This window comes from Theropithecus gelada, chromosome 4, assembly GCF_003255815.1.
Source record: "Theropithecus gelada isolate Dixy chromosome 4, Tgel_1.0, whole genome shotgun sequence".
In the NCBI taxonomy this organism is placed as follows: Eukaryota; Metazoa; Chordata; class Mammalia; order Primates; family Cercopithecidae; genus Theropithecus; species Theropithecus gelada.
This window is the reverse complement of record NC_037671.1, coordinates 5952083-5970799: the sequence shown is the minus strand read 5'-3', so window position 1 is coordinate 5970799 and position 18717 is coordinate 5952083. Positions and strand designations below refer to the sequence as shown.

The 18717-nt window shown below is 49.1% G+C and overlaps 1 protein-coding gene across 27 annotated transcripts; it reads left to right on the top strand.

The window, feature by feature from the left end:
- The first annotated feature begins 8585 nt into the window (after nt 1–8585).
- Nucleotides 8586–16059, top strand: LOC112623492 (tubulin beta-2B chain). 27 transcript variants are annotated; one of them, XM_025383969.1, is made up of 6 exons: nt 12608–12902; nt 13669–13777; nt 14070–14180; nt 14520–14610; nt 14715; nt 15218–16059. In XM_025383969.1, exons 1-6 carry the CDS (start codon nt 12846–12848, stop codon nt 15578–15580), a joined length of 732 nt encoding a protein of 243 aa, XP_025239754.1. In that variant the 5' UTR covers nt 12608–12845; the 3' UTR covers nt 15581–16059. The 27 variants fall into 27 exon arrangements, with proteins under 27 accessions (XP_025239751.1, XP_025239739.1, XP_025239754.1 ...); XM_025383960.1 differs by adding an exon at nt 14891–15217 and having other exon boundaries at nt 14520–14746; nt 15293–16059; XM_025383952.1 differs by having other exon boundaries at nt 14520–14545; nt 14618–16059.
- Nucleotides 16060–18717: the final 2658 nt, after the last annotated feature.

Sequence of the window (18717 nt, the reverse complement as noted above, 5' to 3'; positions counted from 1 at the left end):
TCTCACCGAAGCTTTAGTTTTTCCTATAGTGCAGGAATAAAGGAGTAATTTTTGGTTGTTACAGGTGGCTAGCACTGTTTAGTTTGGGTTTTCCAACACAATTTGGCTTTTGATTTAGAGATCACCTTGGTGAGGATCCCACAATGACTAAAGACATGAGTTTTTAGGCTGAGAGTTTATTTATTTGTTTTTTTGTTTTTTTCCGCAGAATCAGTTACTTATTTTCCTGTGCCAGGTAATCTACAATCACTGAGAGAGAGAAAGAGAGAACAAAAGGGGGTGAGGAAGGGAAGTCAGGTCAGGGATGGAACAGTGTCATTATTGAAAGTGTCACTGTGACTCAAATAACCTTGATGGCACTTGGTCTAATAAGCCGTCACAGACTCTTTTCATTACGCTGTCATCAAAGTCATCTGCAGCCTTTAATTACTCAGTCTCACCACACTCTATTTAACAGGGAAAAGAGGAAGGTATGGAAAAGAGTGAAACTGGCATTAAAAATCCAATAAAGGGCAACGAGGAGGAAACAACAAAAAAGTGGGAAACTGCAGACCTGAGAAATCGCGCTTTTCTAACGGTACAGCTTCACCTGCCGTGTTTGCTTATGGAGGACAGAGACTTTTGTCTGATTCACCTGCTGCTGTCTTCGCGATGCCTAGAACACTGCCTGATGCACAGGGAGTATTTGTCAGATACATTCCATGGCTTCTAATGCCATTTGCAAGGATGAAAGTTGGGTGTGCCTGGCTGTTCCAAAGGCTTGCAGGACTCCCCAACAAGTGTCCGGTTCACCAGAAGGAGGACTGCAGCCACCCGCATTGTCCTGGGAAGGTCAGCCAGGCCTTCTCCCAATGTCCGTCTGGGAAAAGCCCCAGTGTAGTCTGCTCGGTCCTACACCCAGAATCATGCGGGCTTCAGGAGCCAGCATTGTGAAGCAAGGGGTAGCTTCTCCCCTTCACCTCCCACTCAGCAGAACGCACTAGCCCTGAAGGGAGCTGAGTCTGAAAAGTTCCTGTGCCTTTAAAGGCACTAGAGGCAATGTGTTGCCCACTCAGGTACTGTGTGACTTAAATAGGTTTCTAGGATAAAGGCAACTCGTAGCACAAAGGAACAAGTCCCAGGGAGTGGCATCCCAGATCATTTGATTCCTGAGCAAAGGAATTATTATGATGTGGAGGTGGGGACCTCCTTATTACACTTCAAATTACAATAAGGTTGTAAGGGTTTTTTTCTTCCATTTTGAAGTACTTTGACAATATTTTTGAACTTCAAAAATGTTTATTAAAGGTGTTTTCACAGCAGTTTCATCATGTTTAATTTCTTAATTACTGGAATTGATGCTAAATAAAGCAGGCAAGTAATACTTCAGATGGCTTCATCTTCAGAGTCTTCTTCATTCGTGACTCAAAATGCACAATTTTGGCCAGGCACAGGGGCTCATGCCTGTAATTCCAGCACTTTGGGAGACTGAGGCGGGCGGATCACCTCAGGTCAGGAGTTCGAGACCAGTTTGGCCAACATGGTGAAATCCCATCTCTACTAAAAATACAAAAATTAGATGGGCATGGTGGTGTGTGCCTGTAGTCCCCGCTGCTTGGGAAGCTGAGGCAGGAGAATTGCTTGAACCCAGGAGGCAAAGGTTGCAGTGAGCCGAGATCCCACCATGGCACTCCAGCCTGGGCAACAAGAGCAAAACTCCGTCTCAAAAAAAAAAAAAAAAAAAAAAGCACAATTTCAGGACAGCCTAAGCAAATACAAAATGGGAAAATGGAAATGGATTCGAAGCACGGGGGACGTTCCACTCACTGTCACACTGAAGGAATGGTAGAGCCTGAGTCCTCCTGTGAGCCGCCGCTAGAGAAGCTAGAGAAGGGACAGCTCTGGAGCCTGATGACGTTCTCCGATCTTGCACAAGGTGGAGACAAACAGTCCTTCTGTGCTGGGACAGGATGAGGGTGAAGCGGTGATTTCAGGTCAGAAGCAGAGCCTTGGGGGCCGATTTTAAAGGACGAGCGCTCTCCGGAACCCCAAGAGATGGCCCTGACTGCATGGGAAAGCGTGTCTCACCAGTGCAATGTTCTCTAAGTCTGGAGGAGGAGGATTCCAGTGGGAATGAGAGGCAGAAGGCAAGGAGGCCCAGAAGCCCCGCATGGCGAGGATGCATCCAAGTGTATTCTGTAGGAGTGACCAGTGGCCGCGTGGGTGGTGAGCAGGGCTTGTTTTCCTCCAATATCAGCGTACAGAGCAGGGGAGCCTGGTGAAGGTTTCTCTCTGAAATCATGGGTTCAGCTGTATTAGTTTCTATCCAAGGCTGGCATAGCTCACCTTCCATTCCAGCAAGGACAGCGGGCCAGCTGTCATGAGCCTTCTCACCATGAGGAATGGTCTGGGGTGGTGTGAGATCTCGCTGTTGGCCATAATTCATTCAACATTTCTTCACTTCTCTGCTTGTAAGTTTTCATTTCCTCTGCAGCTGGTAGCTTCTGTCATTTCTTTTCCTATTTATACCAGTCCTGAATCAGCTTCTTTTTCAGAACCATGCACTTCCCTCAGTAGAGGTCGTTAAGAATCTCTCCACTTTCTGCTGCAAGACTTTTTCATTTGTTTTCTGGCAGAATTTTGGTTGACTGTCATGCCTACATGACCCCTCATCAGTCAGTGTATGTTGGAAACAAAGGAGTTGGCAAACATTTGTCTATCAGCTCTTCATCCTCCTCCTTCTCTGATTTATTTAAAAAAGAAAAAGAGGCCGGGCATGGTGGCTAAGGCCTGTAATCCCAGCACTTTGGGAGGCTGAGGCAGGCCCATCACTTGAGGTCGGGAGTTTGAGGTCAGCCTGACCAACATGGAGAAATCCCGTCTCTACTAAAAATACACAATTACCAGGGAGTGATGGTGCATGCCTGTAATCCCAGTTACCGGGGAGGCTGAGGCAGGAGAATCGCTTGAACCCAGGAGGCAGAGGTTTCAGTGAGCCGAGATCGTGCTATTGCACTCCAGCCTGGGCAACAAGAGTGAAACTATGTCTCAAAAAAACAACAACAACAACAACAACAAAAATTCTTACTCCAGTGATCTGCTTCAACTATAAAATGCAATGTTTTAAAACTTTAATTTCCTTCTCTCTGCAAGCAGGAGTTTCTTATATATCTTTCAAAGATTTCACATATGATTTTGTTAGTTCCCTGAGTTCAGTGGATTTCTTATTCCAATCATCTTTCCCCAGTATTTGTTCCATGCACCTCTGAAATTTGGTTATATTTTTCTTATGCTTGTTGGAACTTGGCATTTTTTTTTTAACTTAGCCTTTATTGTGACATATTTTTCCCTCTGAAAATTTAACACAAGCTATATTAAAACGTGTACTTTTTCCAGAGTATTGGCTTTTTTTTTTTAAGACGGAGTCTTGTTCTGTTGCCAGGCTGGAGTGCAGTGATGCATTCTCGGCTCACTGCAACCTCTGCCTCCCGGATTCAAGTGATTCTCCTGCCTCAGCCTTCTGAGTAGCTGAGACCACAGGCACGCTCCACCACGCCCAGCTAATTTTTATATTTTAGTAGAGATGGGATTTCACCATGTTGGCCAGAATGGTCTTGATCTCTTGACTTCATAATGCCCCACCTCGGCCTCCCAGAGTGCTAAGATTACAGGCATGAGCCACCGCGCCCAGCCCAGAGTTTTGGCTTTCCAGTAGTTTGTCCTGTTTCTTTACATGACATTTGTCCTTAGCAGCAAAAATAAGAGTGGCTTTTCTCCAGGAATCCCATTCCCTTCTTTAGACCCCCTGACCGTCTCATCCTGCTCACCTCAAACACAGTTGTGGTCTGTACCCTGAGTTCCTGAGAAGATGCTTTGCAGCTTTGATCTTCTGCCTCAAATCTCACAATTGTTTAAGAGTCAGTGTTTTCCTGTGGTAGTGTAGTTCCATGCAGTCTGTTGTTCCATCCCTTGATGTCTTCTATTCTTTGCAGCAGGAATAGCTTCCAGAATAAACTGACAAACAGCCAGGTAATAATTCCAACCTCCAGGGAACCTGGCAGACCCCCAGCAGCACCTTGAAAGAGCATGTCAACATCCTTCCTGAAGGCACGGAGCTTTCCACAGGGAGGCACTTCTGCATTTGTCTCTAGGCCGGTTCAGAGGCACCTCCTTCCTTAGTTCACAGGCTGTCACACAGCCTCTGCCAGTGCCTGCAAAAGCCTCTGTATGGCACTTTCATTGTGAGACCTACTTCTCCATTCTCTGGGGTCCTTTTATCCGCCCTACACAGGACTCACAAGAACAATTTTTTTTAGTTCTTCTATGTTCAAAAATATATGTTACCTTTAAAATTAAAAAGCAATGTAACTGGATATAAAAAATCCTTGGGCACATTTTCCTTGAAAATGTTATACAAATTGTTTTCTTATCTTCTAGCATTGACTATTGTTTTGGAAATGTTTGAAACAACCCTGATTTCCCCACCCCACTTACAAGAGTGACTTGATCTTTTTTCTAGCTTGCCCGGAAGATCCTTTCTTTATCAAAGAGCTCCAGGAAGTTGATACTTCTTATCTTTCCTCAATTTCCTAAAAACTGGGGTTTGCGTTTCTGTTCTCCTCCATTGGGTGACTTCTGAGAGAAGCAGAAAGTTTACTTGGTTCTGTCTTCTCCAGACCTCGTCACCAAGACAGCAGTCTGTTTCACACCCTTGATTTGCATGCCAAGAAAGAGGGTGCAGACTAGTGGGCCAGTTGAGGTGGCTCACACGTGTAATCTCAGCACATTCGGAGGCCAGGCAGGAGAATAGCTTGAGCCCAGGAGTTTGAGACCAGCCTGAGCAATATAGGGAGACCTAGTCTCTAAGAAAATAAAATATAGGCCTGGTGCGGTGGCTCACCCCTGTAATCTCAGCATTTTGGGAGGTCAAGGCGGGCAGATCACAAGGTTAGGAGATCGAGACCAGCCTGACCAACATGGTGAAGCCCTGTCTCTACTAAAAATACAAAAATTATCCAGGCATGGTGGTGTGCGCCTGTAATCCCAGCTACTCAGGAAGCTGAGGCAGGAGAATCACTTGAACCTGGGAGGCGGAGGCTGCACTGCTATCATGCCACTGCACTCCAGCCTGGGTGACAGAGCGAGACTCCATCTCAAAAAAAAAGAAACAAAGAAAAAGAAGAAAAAAAAGAAAATATAAAAAACAAACAAATAAACAAAAAAAAAAAAACAAAGTGCAGGGGGCTGGGCCCAGTGGCTCACACCTGTAATTGCAGCACTTTGGGAGGCCGAGGCGGGTGGATCATGAGGTCAGGAGTTCGGGACCAGCCTGGCCAACATGGTGAAACCCCCTCTCTACTAAAAATACAAAAATCAGCCAGGCATAGTGGTGGGCGCCTGTAGTCTCAGTTACTCAGGAGGCTGAGGCAGGGCAATTGCTTGAGATCAGAAGACAGAGGTTGCAGTGAGCCAAGATCACGCCACTCCACTCTAGCCTGGGTGAAACAGTGAAACTGTGTCTCAAAAAAAAAAAAAAAAAGAGAGAGAGAAAAGAAAGAAAAAAAGAAAAGAAAGTGCAGACTAGTAATTCAACTCTGATTCCTGAGTAAGTATTTCCTTCTCTCCTTCCATTCTGTCTTAACCAGAAATCTTAGTTATGCATTACCAATATAGACAAACAAGGGTGAAAACGCAGGTGCAGGAAAATGGCTGTAGAGAAGTGAAAGATAATGCAGAGGAGGACACATCATCAGGGGCCCCACCGCAACCACCACAGCCAGGAGCCACAGCGTCTGGGAAGCATGGGATGTGGGCTGGACCTGGCCAAGAGGTAATTACGGAGAAAGAGGAGGAAGGTTTCTTTGTACTTATCTCAGAACAATCTGCTCCTGCTTCAGGTTGGAAGTTCCTGGGGGCTTTTCCTAATTGCTTTATATTTGAGATTTTTTTTCACCCAAGTTCTGTTGTTATTTGCCCATACTTAGTTTCAGGCAATGTGGAAGGTATAAAGGCCAATGAACTAACTCCAATCCAATTGGGAGGTCTCAGAATGGGGCAGGCAAGAGCATCTGTTGGAGCATGGGAAGAAACTCAGAATTTCTGTTTGTTTCATATAAAAATAAAGAAATTATGCTTTAGGTAGTTAGAGTTCAAAATGACACAGGTGCCCTCACAGGATGCTTATGTTTTTGTGGTCATGTGTTGTGAATTGTTCCCTGGAAAGGGTGATCCATAAGGGAGGAACTGTAGCTGGGTTTGCTGAGCATATTATCTCCTGTTTGCTCCCCTGACTCACACAACTGGCAAGCGACTTTAAAGCCTACAGCAAAGAAACTGGAAAATGAAGATGACATTAGTGATATGAACACACACACAAAAATAAGGAAATGGCCAAGTTGACACTCTGCTCTTTTATATAAGCTCTTTGTCAAGCCCATTTCAGGGTAAGAAAGTCATGACGAACCCCAAGTGTGCCTATAACTGGAAGTTGTAGAAAAGTTGGAAATATTAACATCTGATACCATTAACAATGTACCTCACACTAAGTATATTGTACCTTGGGATATTAGCTTATAAGAATAAATATATATAATTTATGAATAAATAAATGTACATATATTGGGAATATATACCCTCCTTTTTCTTTTGTTAGTAGGATATACAATGAAACTCATTACACCACTGCTCTGATGTAATAAATGCAAAACCTGTACCAGCCCTATGATGCAAACTTGGGGCATAGAGCATAGGCCGTCCATTGTTCCTGGCAACTAGTGGGATATATCGCAGAGAGATGAACTGCATCGTGAAGAATGAGTGAGAGGCCCTGGGTGAAGAAGCAGAGAGGGTCATTCTGGATAATGGATTAGTGTGAGCAGAGACCCAGAGACTTCAGAGAGCATGTCCTTTTTGGAGATCAGAGGGCAGGTTAATGTCTCCTGGAACAGACTGCATATAACAGATGGGTGGCGAATAACACTGGGAAGGTAGGTAATGTCCAGATTGAAGGACTTGAATTCTATGCTACGTATTTGGACCACACACTATAAGCACTACAGAGTTGATGGAGATGTATGAACAACCTACAGAAAGGGAGAAAATATTAGCAATATGCCTCAGACAAAGGACTAATATCCAGAATTTATAAGGAACTTAAATCAACAAGAAAAGAATCAATAACCCCATTAAAAAGAGAGCAAAGGATATGAACAGACATTTTCAAAAGAAGACATACAGTGGCCAACAAACATGGAAAAAATGCTCAACATACTAATCATTAGAGAAATGTAAATCAAAATCACAATGAGATACCGCTTCACAGCAGTCATTATTTTTAAAAAGTAAAAAACAAAACAAACAAACAAAAAAACAGATATTGGCAAGGCTGCAGAGAAGAAGCAATGCTCATTTGCTGTTGGTACGAATGTAAATTAGTTCAGCCACTGTGGAAAGCAGTTTGGAGATTTCTCAAAGAACTAAAAATAGAACTACCATTCAACCCAGCAATCCCATTACTGGGTATATACCCCCCAAAAATAAATCATTCTACCAAAAAGCACTATTCACAATAGCAAAGACATGGAATCAACCTTGGTGCCCATCAATGGTAGAATGGATTAAGAAAATGTGGTACATATACACCATGGAACACTACACAGCCATTAAAAAAAAAAGAATAAAATCATGTCCTTGGCAGCAACATGGATGCAGCTGAAGGTCATTATCCTAAGAGAATTAATATGGAAACGGAAAACTAAATATTGCATGTTCTCACTTATAAGTGGGAGCTAAATATTGGGTGCACACGGACAAAAAGATGGGAACAATAGACGCTGAGGACTCCAAAAGGAGAGAAGGAAGGAGGAGAGCAAGGGCTGAAAATCTCCCTATTGGGTACTATGTTCACCATCTGGGTAACCAGGTCAATAGAAGCCCAAGTGCTCAGCATGACACAGTATACCCTTGTAACAAACCTGCACGTGGACTCCCTAAATCTAAAATTAAAATAGAAATTTTAAAAAAGAAGCAGGCTGGGCGTGTGAAGCCCAAAGAACTCCGTCTGAAAACTGTTCTGCTGTTTCTGCAGTGTGGCTACAGTCACTGCCCACCAAGTATCTAGAGCCCAGAGGCACGAGTGTTGCGGTATGGATGTGTCCGCCTGGATACACACGGTTTCAATTCATTTAAATGGCAAACAAAGGTCTTGGGCAGATTTCGAAGAGAAGCGGTGAGCTGCGAGACATTTCCGAGCAAGAGCTGATGTGGAGGGTTTCCAGGGCCGGGTGAGGGTCCCGCAGCCACAGCGATGTTTTAGCCTCCACGGTGGAACTCAGAGGCTCCCCCGCCACAGCCTCCCGCGTGCGCTCATGCGCTTCCTCCAGGCCTTATTTGTAAGTCTGTTGATTTCGCAGACCGCACCTTGCAAGGAGCACACGGTCCGTCTTAGTATTTCATAACCATTTCTTCTCTTTTTGTTTTCTACCCAGCCTGGCTCTGTGTCTAGGACTCAGCGTGCCTTCCCGGGGCTCGGCCTGCCCCGCCTGCCTAAGAATCTCACAAATCATTGACGGCCTGGGGGAGGGGAGAAGGGGAGACGGCCTGTAGCAGGGAAATGGTGCCCTGGAAGCCAGGGTTCTACTCCCTCCGCCGATTTGTAGGACAAAGAAGGCAAAGCTCTTGCGTGGAAGCTCGGCCCTCTCAGCCCCGACCGAGGCCGTTATAACTCAAATTCACGACCTCCGGGGATGGAAAACACCCGGCCTTACCGAGGAACAAAGGGCAAGTGTTCCCGCACTGCGCCGCGTTCGTGGGCTCGGGGTTTCCGCTGCTGGGTCCAGCTTTTTGTTACCTTGCTTGGCTGGTCCCTGCGGGGCCCACGGCTGCGGAAGGACAGGGCTCTGAGGCTGCCACCCCACAGCCCCTGCCATTCAAGAGTGCCGGGCAGCTCCGCCGGGGCCGCTCGCTTCCCAGGAGGAGGAGGGAAGGCCTGGGGGGAAGGGGGAGGGCAGTGGAATAGAAACTGGGGAGCGACAACGCTGAGAAGGCGCAGATTTTGGCGCATTCCGGGAGCCTCCTCCACTGCGTCCTTTCCGCAGTCACAGTATGGGGCTGCGACCGCTTCCTAGCCCCCGTGCCCCGGGCATTTGGCTCTTTTACATAAATGTTAGGATTGGTAGCTTTCCAATATTTCTAAATGGAGAGCTATGAGAAGAGGTGGTGTGTGTGTGTGTGTGTGTGTGTGTGTGTGTGTGTGTGTGTGTGAAGGAAATAATGATGGATTTGCAGTCTCTTTCTTTCAACTCCTCTTCATTCATTGGCTAAGTGTTGGTTGCCTAGGAAACCGCGTGCATCTCGACTGCAGAGCCTGCTATGGGGGCTGCAGGCTGGGTTTTTGGGGTTTCAAGCGGTGAATCCCGGCAAGCAGGGAAGAACCCTAATGCTAAATGTCTAGTAATTTCAATAACTGTGTCAAAAATATATATTGCATTATGAAAACAATGCTTTAAAAATTTACTACTATGTAAAGCCTCCTTTCTATCAGACTTCTTCAAACAATGACTTGTGTGTGTAATAGAGAAATGCAAATTCACTTGAGGACGTGCCGTTGAAAACAATCTGAAAATTGTGAAAGCAAATATTAATTTTAATAGTTTAAGGGATATCTTGCTCACTTCAGTTGCGCAATAGGTTATGTATAAAACAAATGTTGAATTGTATTTTATGCAGCGATATTTCTACAGTTGTCTCTGGAAGGGAAAATTTTTAAATGTTAATACATCATTAAGACTAACATTAAGAGATCATGAAATATGTTGCCCCCAAATCTTCGTGCCTGATATACGATGACCTAGATTGAGAAGCACTGCATATAATGAATAGACAGAAATGCTGGGGACCCAACTAAGAACGACTTTTTTGTTTTCTTTGAAAGCCGGCTACCGGTCTCTTCCTGCAAACTACATGGATTAAGAATGATTTTTTTTTTTTTTAATTTAAGGGTTATCAGATAAACTGAAAGACTTTAGGGAAAGGTGTGACTGTTGTCAACATTTTAACACAAAATCAGCTTCTTGTGAAAATAAAAATGTGCAGCATCACAATCCCAGTGGGGGTGGGGTGGGATGCAGACCGGTTAGAAGAATGGCTGCCCGGAAGGGGCGGGGGTGTGGGGACAATTCAAGCAAAATGCTTGAAAGGAAAGCAGATCTTGGGCCAAAAGTGTCCCCAAGGGCACTCTGGGCTTTCAGAAGGATGATTTCCAGTCTCACCCTATCCCAAACCTCTCCCTTTAAAAGAAACCTGAGAGGAAAGGGTCTTTTCATCTATCTATATGATCTTGAACACGCGTTTTCACCCGAGCACTCAGTGGAGTGGCTCCGAAAAGAAGCTAAGAAATGAAATAGTTAGATGAAGGAGGCAGGCGGCCAGCTCAAGTTACTCAGCGTGGAGCTGAGCGTCCCTCATCCCCACCCCGCCGCGCTGAGCATCAGGGTTGCTCCTGGGAGCTCGCAGCGAGGAGGTGACCGCTCTGAGTGTGTCTACACTCGCAGCGCGGGTGCCGCCCTCGCTCTGTTCCTTCCGGCGCAGCTTGGTCCCACCAGAGCCGCCACTGGAGGCTGACACCTGCCACAGCCCTTTTGGCCGAGATGCGGTCACTTTCCCTGAGGTTTGGTGTGCCCAAAAGACGAGATTCCAGTCCAAGCCCAGTCCTTCACTTGCTGTGTGACCTTGGGAATTGCTAGCCCTCGACGTTTCGGCATCTGGAGGGATCCGGATTAGAAACTCGGAGGTCAGGCCGCGAGACCTTGGAACCCGGAGAGTGGGGCATGTGGACAGACCCTCCGCTGATCTCTGCCTGTCCCCAGACCCCACCCTAACCCAGGCAAGCCGGCCGCGTCTGGAATACCGGCCCGCGAGCTCCAGTCTGGGCGCCCTGGATGTTTGGGGGCGCCCGGGCTTTTGTTCTCGCTACTTCTCTTTGTACATTGGAATCGACTTGAGTCCCCCACCCCCCACCCCACAGCGGGAAAGGGAGGCGGTGACAGCTTGCTGATAGTTCTGGGAGGGTCTCGCTCAACAGCTGCAGGCTCCGCTCCGCCGCGGGAGCCCGGGTCTTTCGGCCTCTCTCGCCAGGGGATGAAAGAGGTCACGTCACCTCGCCATCGGCCCTTCCGAAGTGTGGAAGTGTGGGGCGGCGCGCTTCAGTCATCGAATTGCAGGGAACAGGTTGTGCAGTGAACGTTTCTGACACCCTATCCCCTCCCGCCCTCAAATGCACGCAGGATTAGTTTCTCTCTCTCTCTCTCTCTCTCTCTCTCTCTCGCTCTCGCTCTCGCTCTCTCTCTCTCTCCCTCCCTCCCTTCTTCTCTCTCTCTCTCACACACACACACACACACACACACACACGCGAAAAGTAACAAAGAGACCAGTTCCTGTCTGGGTACCTAGAGACTGCGGATTTGAAGGGAGGGTGGGTGCTCCAAGTCTGTGCACGCGCTCGTGCGAGTATGCGTGGGTCTTGGGTGGTCTCGCGCGCGCGGGGCTGCAGTTTTTAGTGGTATTCCCCACCCTTCAACCACAGCACGAAGCCTCGGACCTCCAGGTCTCCGCGATGGAAGACAAGAAAGTTCATTACACGGGCGTGGGTCACCCTTGGAGCCCACCCTCTTACTTGACAATAGATGAACCGAATCCGAGGGCGGGGGGCGAGAGGGGGGCGCCTGTCGTGTGATTTTAAATACGCGGTTGCACAGCGTATCCCACGCTTCTGAGAGCCCTTTGTTCCGCCGACAGCCCCGCCCCCGGGACCCCACCCTCTTTCTGCCCTCCGGACGGTCAGTGCTGCGCTACCGGCCACTCCCACTCCATCACTCGCGAGGAACAAAAGTCAACCCTCGGGGCAGAGGGGTCCTGGGTACCAGCAGGGGCGTTGTGCACTCCCGGAGAGGGTCGGGCAGGGCTGAGGGGCTCCGAGGTCGCTTCACCCGTGGATGCTGCTGCTCAGTGAGAGGAGTTACCAGCCCTAGACAGACAAAGGAGAAAGCAGGCCCACGCTGGGGCGGGGGCGGAGGCCACGCTGGTGTTCATGGGCTGCAGGTGTCCCGGGTCGCCGTCACGCACGACTTCCTTCTGGGGCCACCTGTCCTCCCCCAGGCCTCTATGAGACGGAGCGCCGCCTGGGCAGTCGCTGGCCTCCGGGGTTGAGGGAAAGGACAGTGGTCCCACGAGGGGCGCGGTTGGCTGGAGGGACTCTGGCCAATGGCCGAGTAGGAGCTGCAATTCGAGGTGGCGGAGCAGCCTGTGCCACCTCAACCCTCCCACCTGCCGGCACTGGAGCACCTGACGGCCTCTCCACCTGCTCCAGTCCTCCATCGTTCCCATCCGATGCCAGCTCTGCCCCCACCCGGTTCAGACCGCGCTGGTGGCCCTCTCCTCGCCGCCCTCTCACCCTCCTTTTCTTCACCCTTCCCCCATAGCCCCAGACCCAGACCCCCACCACAGCCGCAGACAATGCGCACACCCCCACCCTACTCCCGGGGGCCCCCACCCCTCTCCCGGTCCGCACGCCCGCTCTGATTGGCCGCGGGCCGGTGGTCCAGCCCCCCGGACGGTCCCTGGGGCTCGGAGCATTACGTCAGCCAGGCTTGGAGAGCGCCAGCGCGAAGGGGACTGGGGGGCTCGGGCTGGGGGCGCGGCCTGCGCCAGCCGCCCCACCCTCCTTGCATAAAAGCCGGAGCCCGCGGGGCCGGCGCTCTCAGCCCGTCGGTTCCCGAGCGCCTTCCCGGTGACCCCGCAGTGGGTGTGTGAGGGGAGGACGGACAGACCCACCAGACGCCGCCGGACCAGGAGGACGCTGACGAGGCACCATGCGTGAGATCGTGCACATCCAGGCGGGCCAGTGCGGCAACCAGATCGGCGCCAAGGTGGGCGCGCCGCCGCGGAGGGGGTCGATGGGGGCGGGAACCTGGGCCGAGAGCCCCTCGGGGTCCCCAGGCGCGGTCCCGGGAAGGCCTGGGGATCGCCAAGTGTGCCGCCGAGTGTGGCGTGGGCTGGGACGCGACTTTCCCCGACGGAGGGGGCACCTCTCTTTTCTGCTGTAACTCATTTGGAGTCCCCGTCACCCCGCGGGCTGCTTTGCGCCTGGAGAAGACGAGGGTGTGTCCGCGAGGCTGTGCGCGGCGTTCCGCGCGAGGGGCTGGGAGACGAGGCGGGTTAATTTTACTCGTTTGAACCGGAGTCCAGCCGCCGGGGGAGGGGAGAAGAGCGATTGTCTTGCGGTCTCAGGACGTGCTTTGAATCTCAAACCGCGGTCCTTTAGCTCCTTCGCGTTCCTCTTTCCCCGCCCACCCGCTCCTCGCGGGCTGCAGTCCCTGTGCCCTCGCCTCCTGCCGCCGCCTGGGGCTGCGACCCGTGCGCCGAGCTCTGCCACTGCCCTGCTTTGGCTGGTCCTTCCCCCCTCGACCCCCTACCTCCCGCCGCAAGCAGCAGCTGTTCGCCTGGGAAACGCCCAGTTTCGACTTTCTAACCCTGCAAAATACAAGCCTCGCGGCTGTGCCCGGGTCACGCCGCCCTTTAAACCTTCAAGCTCCTGAAATGTTGGGTTGTCGGAACTGAGTCGGGGACTTTTCATTGTGAGCCTTGGCGTTTCTGGCGGATCGTGCATGGCTAAATGCAGCCTTTCTGTCTCAGTTTTGGGAGGTCATCAGTGATGAACATGGGATTGACCCCACTGGCAGTTACCATGGAGACAGTGATTTGCAGCTGGAGAGAATCAATGTTTACTACAATGAAGCCACTGGTAATCGCCCTTGCCCCACCCCCACTGCCTTCAGTTTTTCCACCCCTCTCCCCTTTCCTTGCCTGGGACCCCAGGGGTGTGGCCCTGGGAGAGGGTGGACCATTCAATTGAGGATCTCCGCTCCTTCCCTGCAGTCTTTCATTGGGCTTCCTTATGTCCACAGAGCCCTTTGAGAACCTGATGGTGGGTCTCCCTTTGTTTGGGGGAACATCTGCATGATGGCAGCAGGCGCCAAGCCCTTCTTTGCAGAGGTCCTTGCCTGAGAGTCTTAAGTCACTGTTGTTCCTTGCAGGTAACAAATATGTTCCGCGGGCCATCCTTGTGGATCTGGAGCCAGGCACGATGGATTCGGTTAGGTCTGGACCATTCGGCCAGATCTTCAGACCAGACAATTTCGTGTTTGGTGAGTGCCTGGTGTGACTGAGAGCATGAGGGACTCATTTTACGTTGGGCAGCTGAGGCTGGAGAGGTGTGACTGCCAGAGGGAAAGAACATCCACTGTGTGCCAGCTTAGCTTTAATATAGGGTAAAATTGTTTGCCTTCCAACTGCTAAGAGCTCGGCGTCCTGACCTTCCTTATTGATGATATATTCATGAACAAATATTTTAACGTTTGGCCATTTTGGTGATAATCTGAAATAGTCTTATCTGAGCATTGACTCATTGATCTATACTAAGGGGTTTGAGGCAAGGTATTTAATACAATCACCAGTGACTCAAGATTTCTCTTTCCCTCTGGCAGGCCAGAGCGGAGCTGGGAATAACTGGGCCAAGGGCCACTACACAGAGGGAGCCGAGCTGGTCGACTCGGTCCTGGACGTGGTGAGGAAGGAGTCAGAGAGCTGTGACTGTCTCCAGGGCTTCCAGCTGACCCACTCTCTGGGGGGCGGCACCGGGTCCGGGATGGGCACCCTGCTCATCAGCAAGATCCGGGAAGAGTACCCAGACCGCATCATGAACACCTTCAGCGTCATGCCCTCACCCAAGGTGTCAGACACGGTGGTGGAGCCCTACAACGCCACCCTCTCTGTCCACCAGCTGGTGGAAAACACAGATGAAACCTACTGCATTGATAACGAAGCCCTGTACGACATCTGCTTCCGCACCCTGAAGCTGACCACCCCCACCTACGGGGACCTCAACCACCTGGTGTCGGCCACCATGAGCGGGGTCACCACCTGCCTGCGCTTCCCGGGCCAGCTGAACGCAGACCTGCGCAAGCTGGCGGTGAACATGGTGCCCTTCCCGCGCCTGCACTTCTTCATGCCCGGCTTCGCGCCCCTCACCAGCCGGGGCAGCCAGCAGTACCGGGCCCTGACCGTGCCCGAGCTCACCCAGCAGATGTTCGACTCCAAGAACATGATGGCCGCCTGCGACCCGCGCCACGGCCGCTACCTGACGGTGGCTGCCATCTTCCGGGGCCGCATGTCCATGAAGGAGGTGGACGAGCAGATGCTCAACGTGCAGAACAAGAACAGCAGCTACTTCGTGGAGTGGATCCCCAACAACGTGAAGACGGCCGTGTGCGACATCCCGCCCCGCGGCCTGAAGATGTCGGCCACCTTCATCGGCAACAGCACGGCCATCCAGGAGCTGTTCAAGCGCATCTCGGAGCAGTTCACGGCCATGTTCCGGCGCAAGGCCTTCCTGCACTGGTACACGGGCGAGGGCATGGACGAGATGGAGTTCACCGAGGCCGAGAGCAACATGAACGACCTGGTGTCTGAGTACCAGCAGTACCAGGACGCCACGGCCGACGAACAGGGGGAGTTCGAGGAGGAGGAGGGCGAGGACGAGGCGTAGATGCCCCGCGAGGCGGAGGCGGGTTAGGGGAAGCGGAGGAGGAAAGCGAGGGGGTGGGGGGCTTCCCGGGACGGTACCCTGGCAGTCGGAGGAAAGAAGCATGGTCTACTTTAGGTGTGCGCTGGGTCTCTGGTGCTCTTCACTGTTGCCTGTCACTTTTTTTCCCTTTTTTGTAATATTGATGACATCAATGTAACATTTGAGATATTTCTGAATTACTGTTGTAATGGCTAAAATCACATAAACGTTTGTGTCGGAATGGTGTCCTCTCTTCTTTCTCTCCCTTTTTCTCTTTATTAACGATTCAAATGTAACTTTCTGAACACATTGCATTAAATTCTTCCTTTAACAAAAAGCAAAGGCATAGGTAAAAGCTCAAATGAATTTATTCTTTGGGTATGGTAAAATTGAACCAATCACAGTTAAGATGAGAGATCAACCTGAGTTTTAAAATACCTTTAATAAATATTAGTTGAAAACACGTCTACTTGAAAACACGCTGTGTGTCTTCATGTGCAAGTCCTACTATACCTTTATCTCCTTTACAGGAAAAAAAAAAAAAAAGCATTTTTAGAATAGTTCCTACATACCGTACAAAATTCTGAGGAGTGGAAAGTGAGTGTCTCTTTTTCCTGTATTCCTTGATACAGTTTCCTCCCTGGAGGGAAACCTTTCTAATCATGGTTATCTTTCTTACATCCTTGCAGAAATATTCCATATATTTTCAAACCCATGTAGCATATTTCCTTTTTTTCTTCACACACATGATGTGATACTAACACAGTTCTGCAGCCTTCTTTGCTAAACAGTGTATCTTGAACCTACAGAGAGCTTCCCTCCTTTAAATGGATATGTGGCGTCCATATGTGCTGTTTTATTTAGCCAGTTCCCTACCAATGGACATTTAGGTTTATACTTACAGCATAGTGTAACAATGAATAATTTTGTTCATTTATCAGTGTGCATATGAGAATAGTAAATTTCCACAAATGGAATTTTTTGTCAAAGGCATATATATATACCTTTTTAAGTTATATCACCTGCACTTAGTAATAGCTATAGAGTTACACACAGTTAATAGGCTCATCCTCAATTCTCAAGCAACTTTTTCTCCAGGCAATAGTATTTATACTATATTACAAACTGTTTGTACTTGTTTTAACATCATTTGAGTTTAGATGGAATTACAAATTCTGAATTGTTGGGGAATTTTACTTTAAGTAGGCAATCCAGAATAATCTTCAGCCTACTGCATTTATTTCTTCCATGCAGAAGTAGGATTTGGGATTTGAACCCAAGTCTGACTCTGGACTTGAACTCAACCACTAAAGAAGCTATGGGATTTCAGTAATGGATTTGCAGTTAAGATGTTCCTATGGGATAAATTATACCTTGTCAAAATAGTGCTGATACTCTGCTTTAATCTGACCTAGTTAGTTTCCCATCTTGAGAAGAGAAAAAGAGTGTGAGTTATAAGCAAATGTATAAAACTTATTTGCACACCCCTATAGAAAGAAAGGATCATGAAAACCAGGTTTAAGATTTTTCTAGTTTTCACACGAACTCGAAATTAGAAAAAATATGACTTTAAACCTGACTTTATATTTATTTTATTCTGCTTGGTTCTACTGTTACTTAAATTTTAAAAAAGAAAAAAAAGTATAGATACAAGATTTTCATTATTTAAAAGGCTGAAATATATTTGAAAATAGTTCCGGCCGGGTGCGGTGGCTCAAGCCTGTAATCCCAGCGCTGTGGCAGGCCGAGGCGGGTGGATCACGAGGTCAGGAGATCGAGACTATCCTGGCTAACATGGTGAAACCCCGTCTCTACTAAAAATACAAAAAAAAAAAAAAACTAGCCGGGCGTGGTAGCGGGCGCCTGTAGTCCCAGCTACTCTGGAGGCTGAGGCAGGAGAATGGCGTGAACCCGGGAGGCGGAGCTTGCAGTGAGCCGAGATCGCGCCACTGCACTCCAGCCTGGACGACACAGCGAGACTCCGTCTCAAAAAAAAAAAAAAAAAAAGAAAAAAGAAAATAGTTCCAAAGAAAACTATAAGCAGTATAATTCCAAATAGTGTGAAAATAGGTTAATCCTGCCACATGGCTCCCATAAAAGGAAAAGAGCACAGTTCTCTTTACCAAGCATTATACATCTCTAAAACTTGACTGAGTGGTGAGTAGGGTCAGACAGGTGTCTGGAGCCAGTGGCTTCAGCTCGGTTTTCTATATTTAACTGCAGACTGACAGATGTGATTCCTGCTGAGCTGGTGTAAAGCTTCCAACCACTGAATTGAAGGGTGGCATTAGCTTTAAATGCCCCAAACACCCAGGGCAGCTGCCAAGGCCTCCTGGATCTACCCTTGGGCATGCGTTCCCTACAACCTGTCAGGCATGCGTTGAGCACCCTCAGAGACTAGTGGGATCACATCCAAGGGCCTCCTGGCACACTGGATGTGTGGTACTTCTCTTCGACCTGGTGAGAAGGGAACAGGCAGGCACCAGCAGGCCAGCTTGCTAGCCTGTCAGTACAAGTACGTCTGCACTGTTATAGCTTATTTTGGCATGATTAGAATAGTGCGTGCCACACTGACCTGTCAAGCAGATCTTCTGGGGCCTAATACAGACTTTAAATGCATACATTAAAACAAGTTCAAAATGAGGAAAATGCTCAGATTAATACCTGGATGAAGATACTATTTGGGAGCTATTAGTTTCGTTTGTTACATTACCATTATGTGGTGGGATTTGGTGGTGGTGATGGTGCTGGTGGTGGTGGTGATTATGGTGGTGATGATTGGTGGTGGTGGTGGTGATGGTGGTGATGGTAGTGATGGTGGTGGTAGTGATGATGGTGGTGTTGATGATGGTGATAGTGATGATCGCAGTGATGGTAGCAGTGGTAGTTTAGTGGTGGTAGTGGTGGTGATGAGAATGGTGGTAGTGATGGTGGTCATGATAGCAGTAATGATGGTAATGGTGATGATGGTGGTCATGGTAGTGGTGGTGGTAGTAGTGGTGGTGATGGTAACAGTGATGACGGCAGTAGTGTTGGTGTTGGTGGTGGTGGTGGTGGTGATGATAGTGATACTGGTGGTGGTGGTGATGATGGTGGCGGTGGTGGTAGTGGTGGTGGTG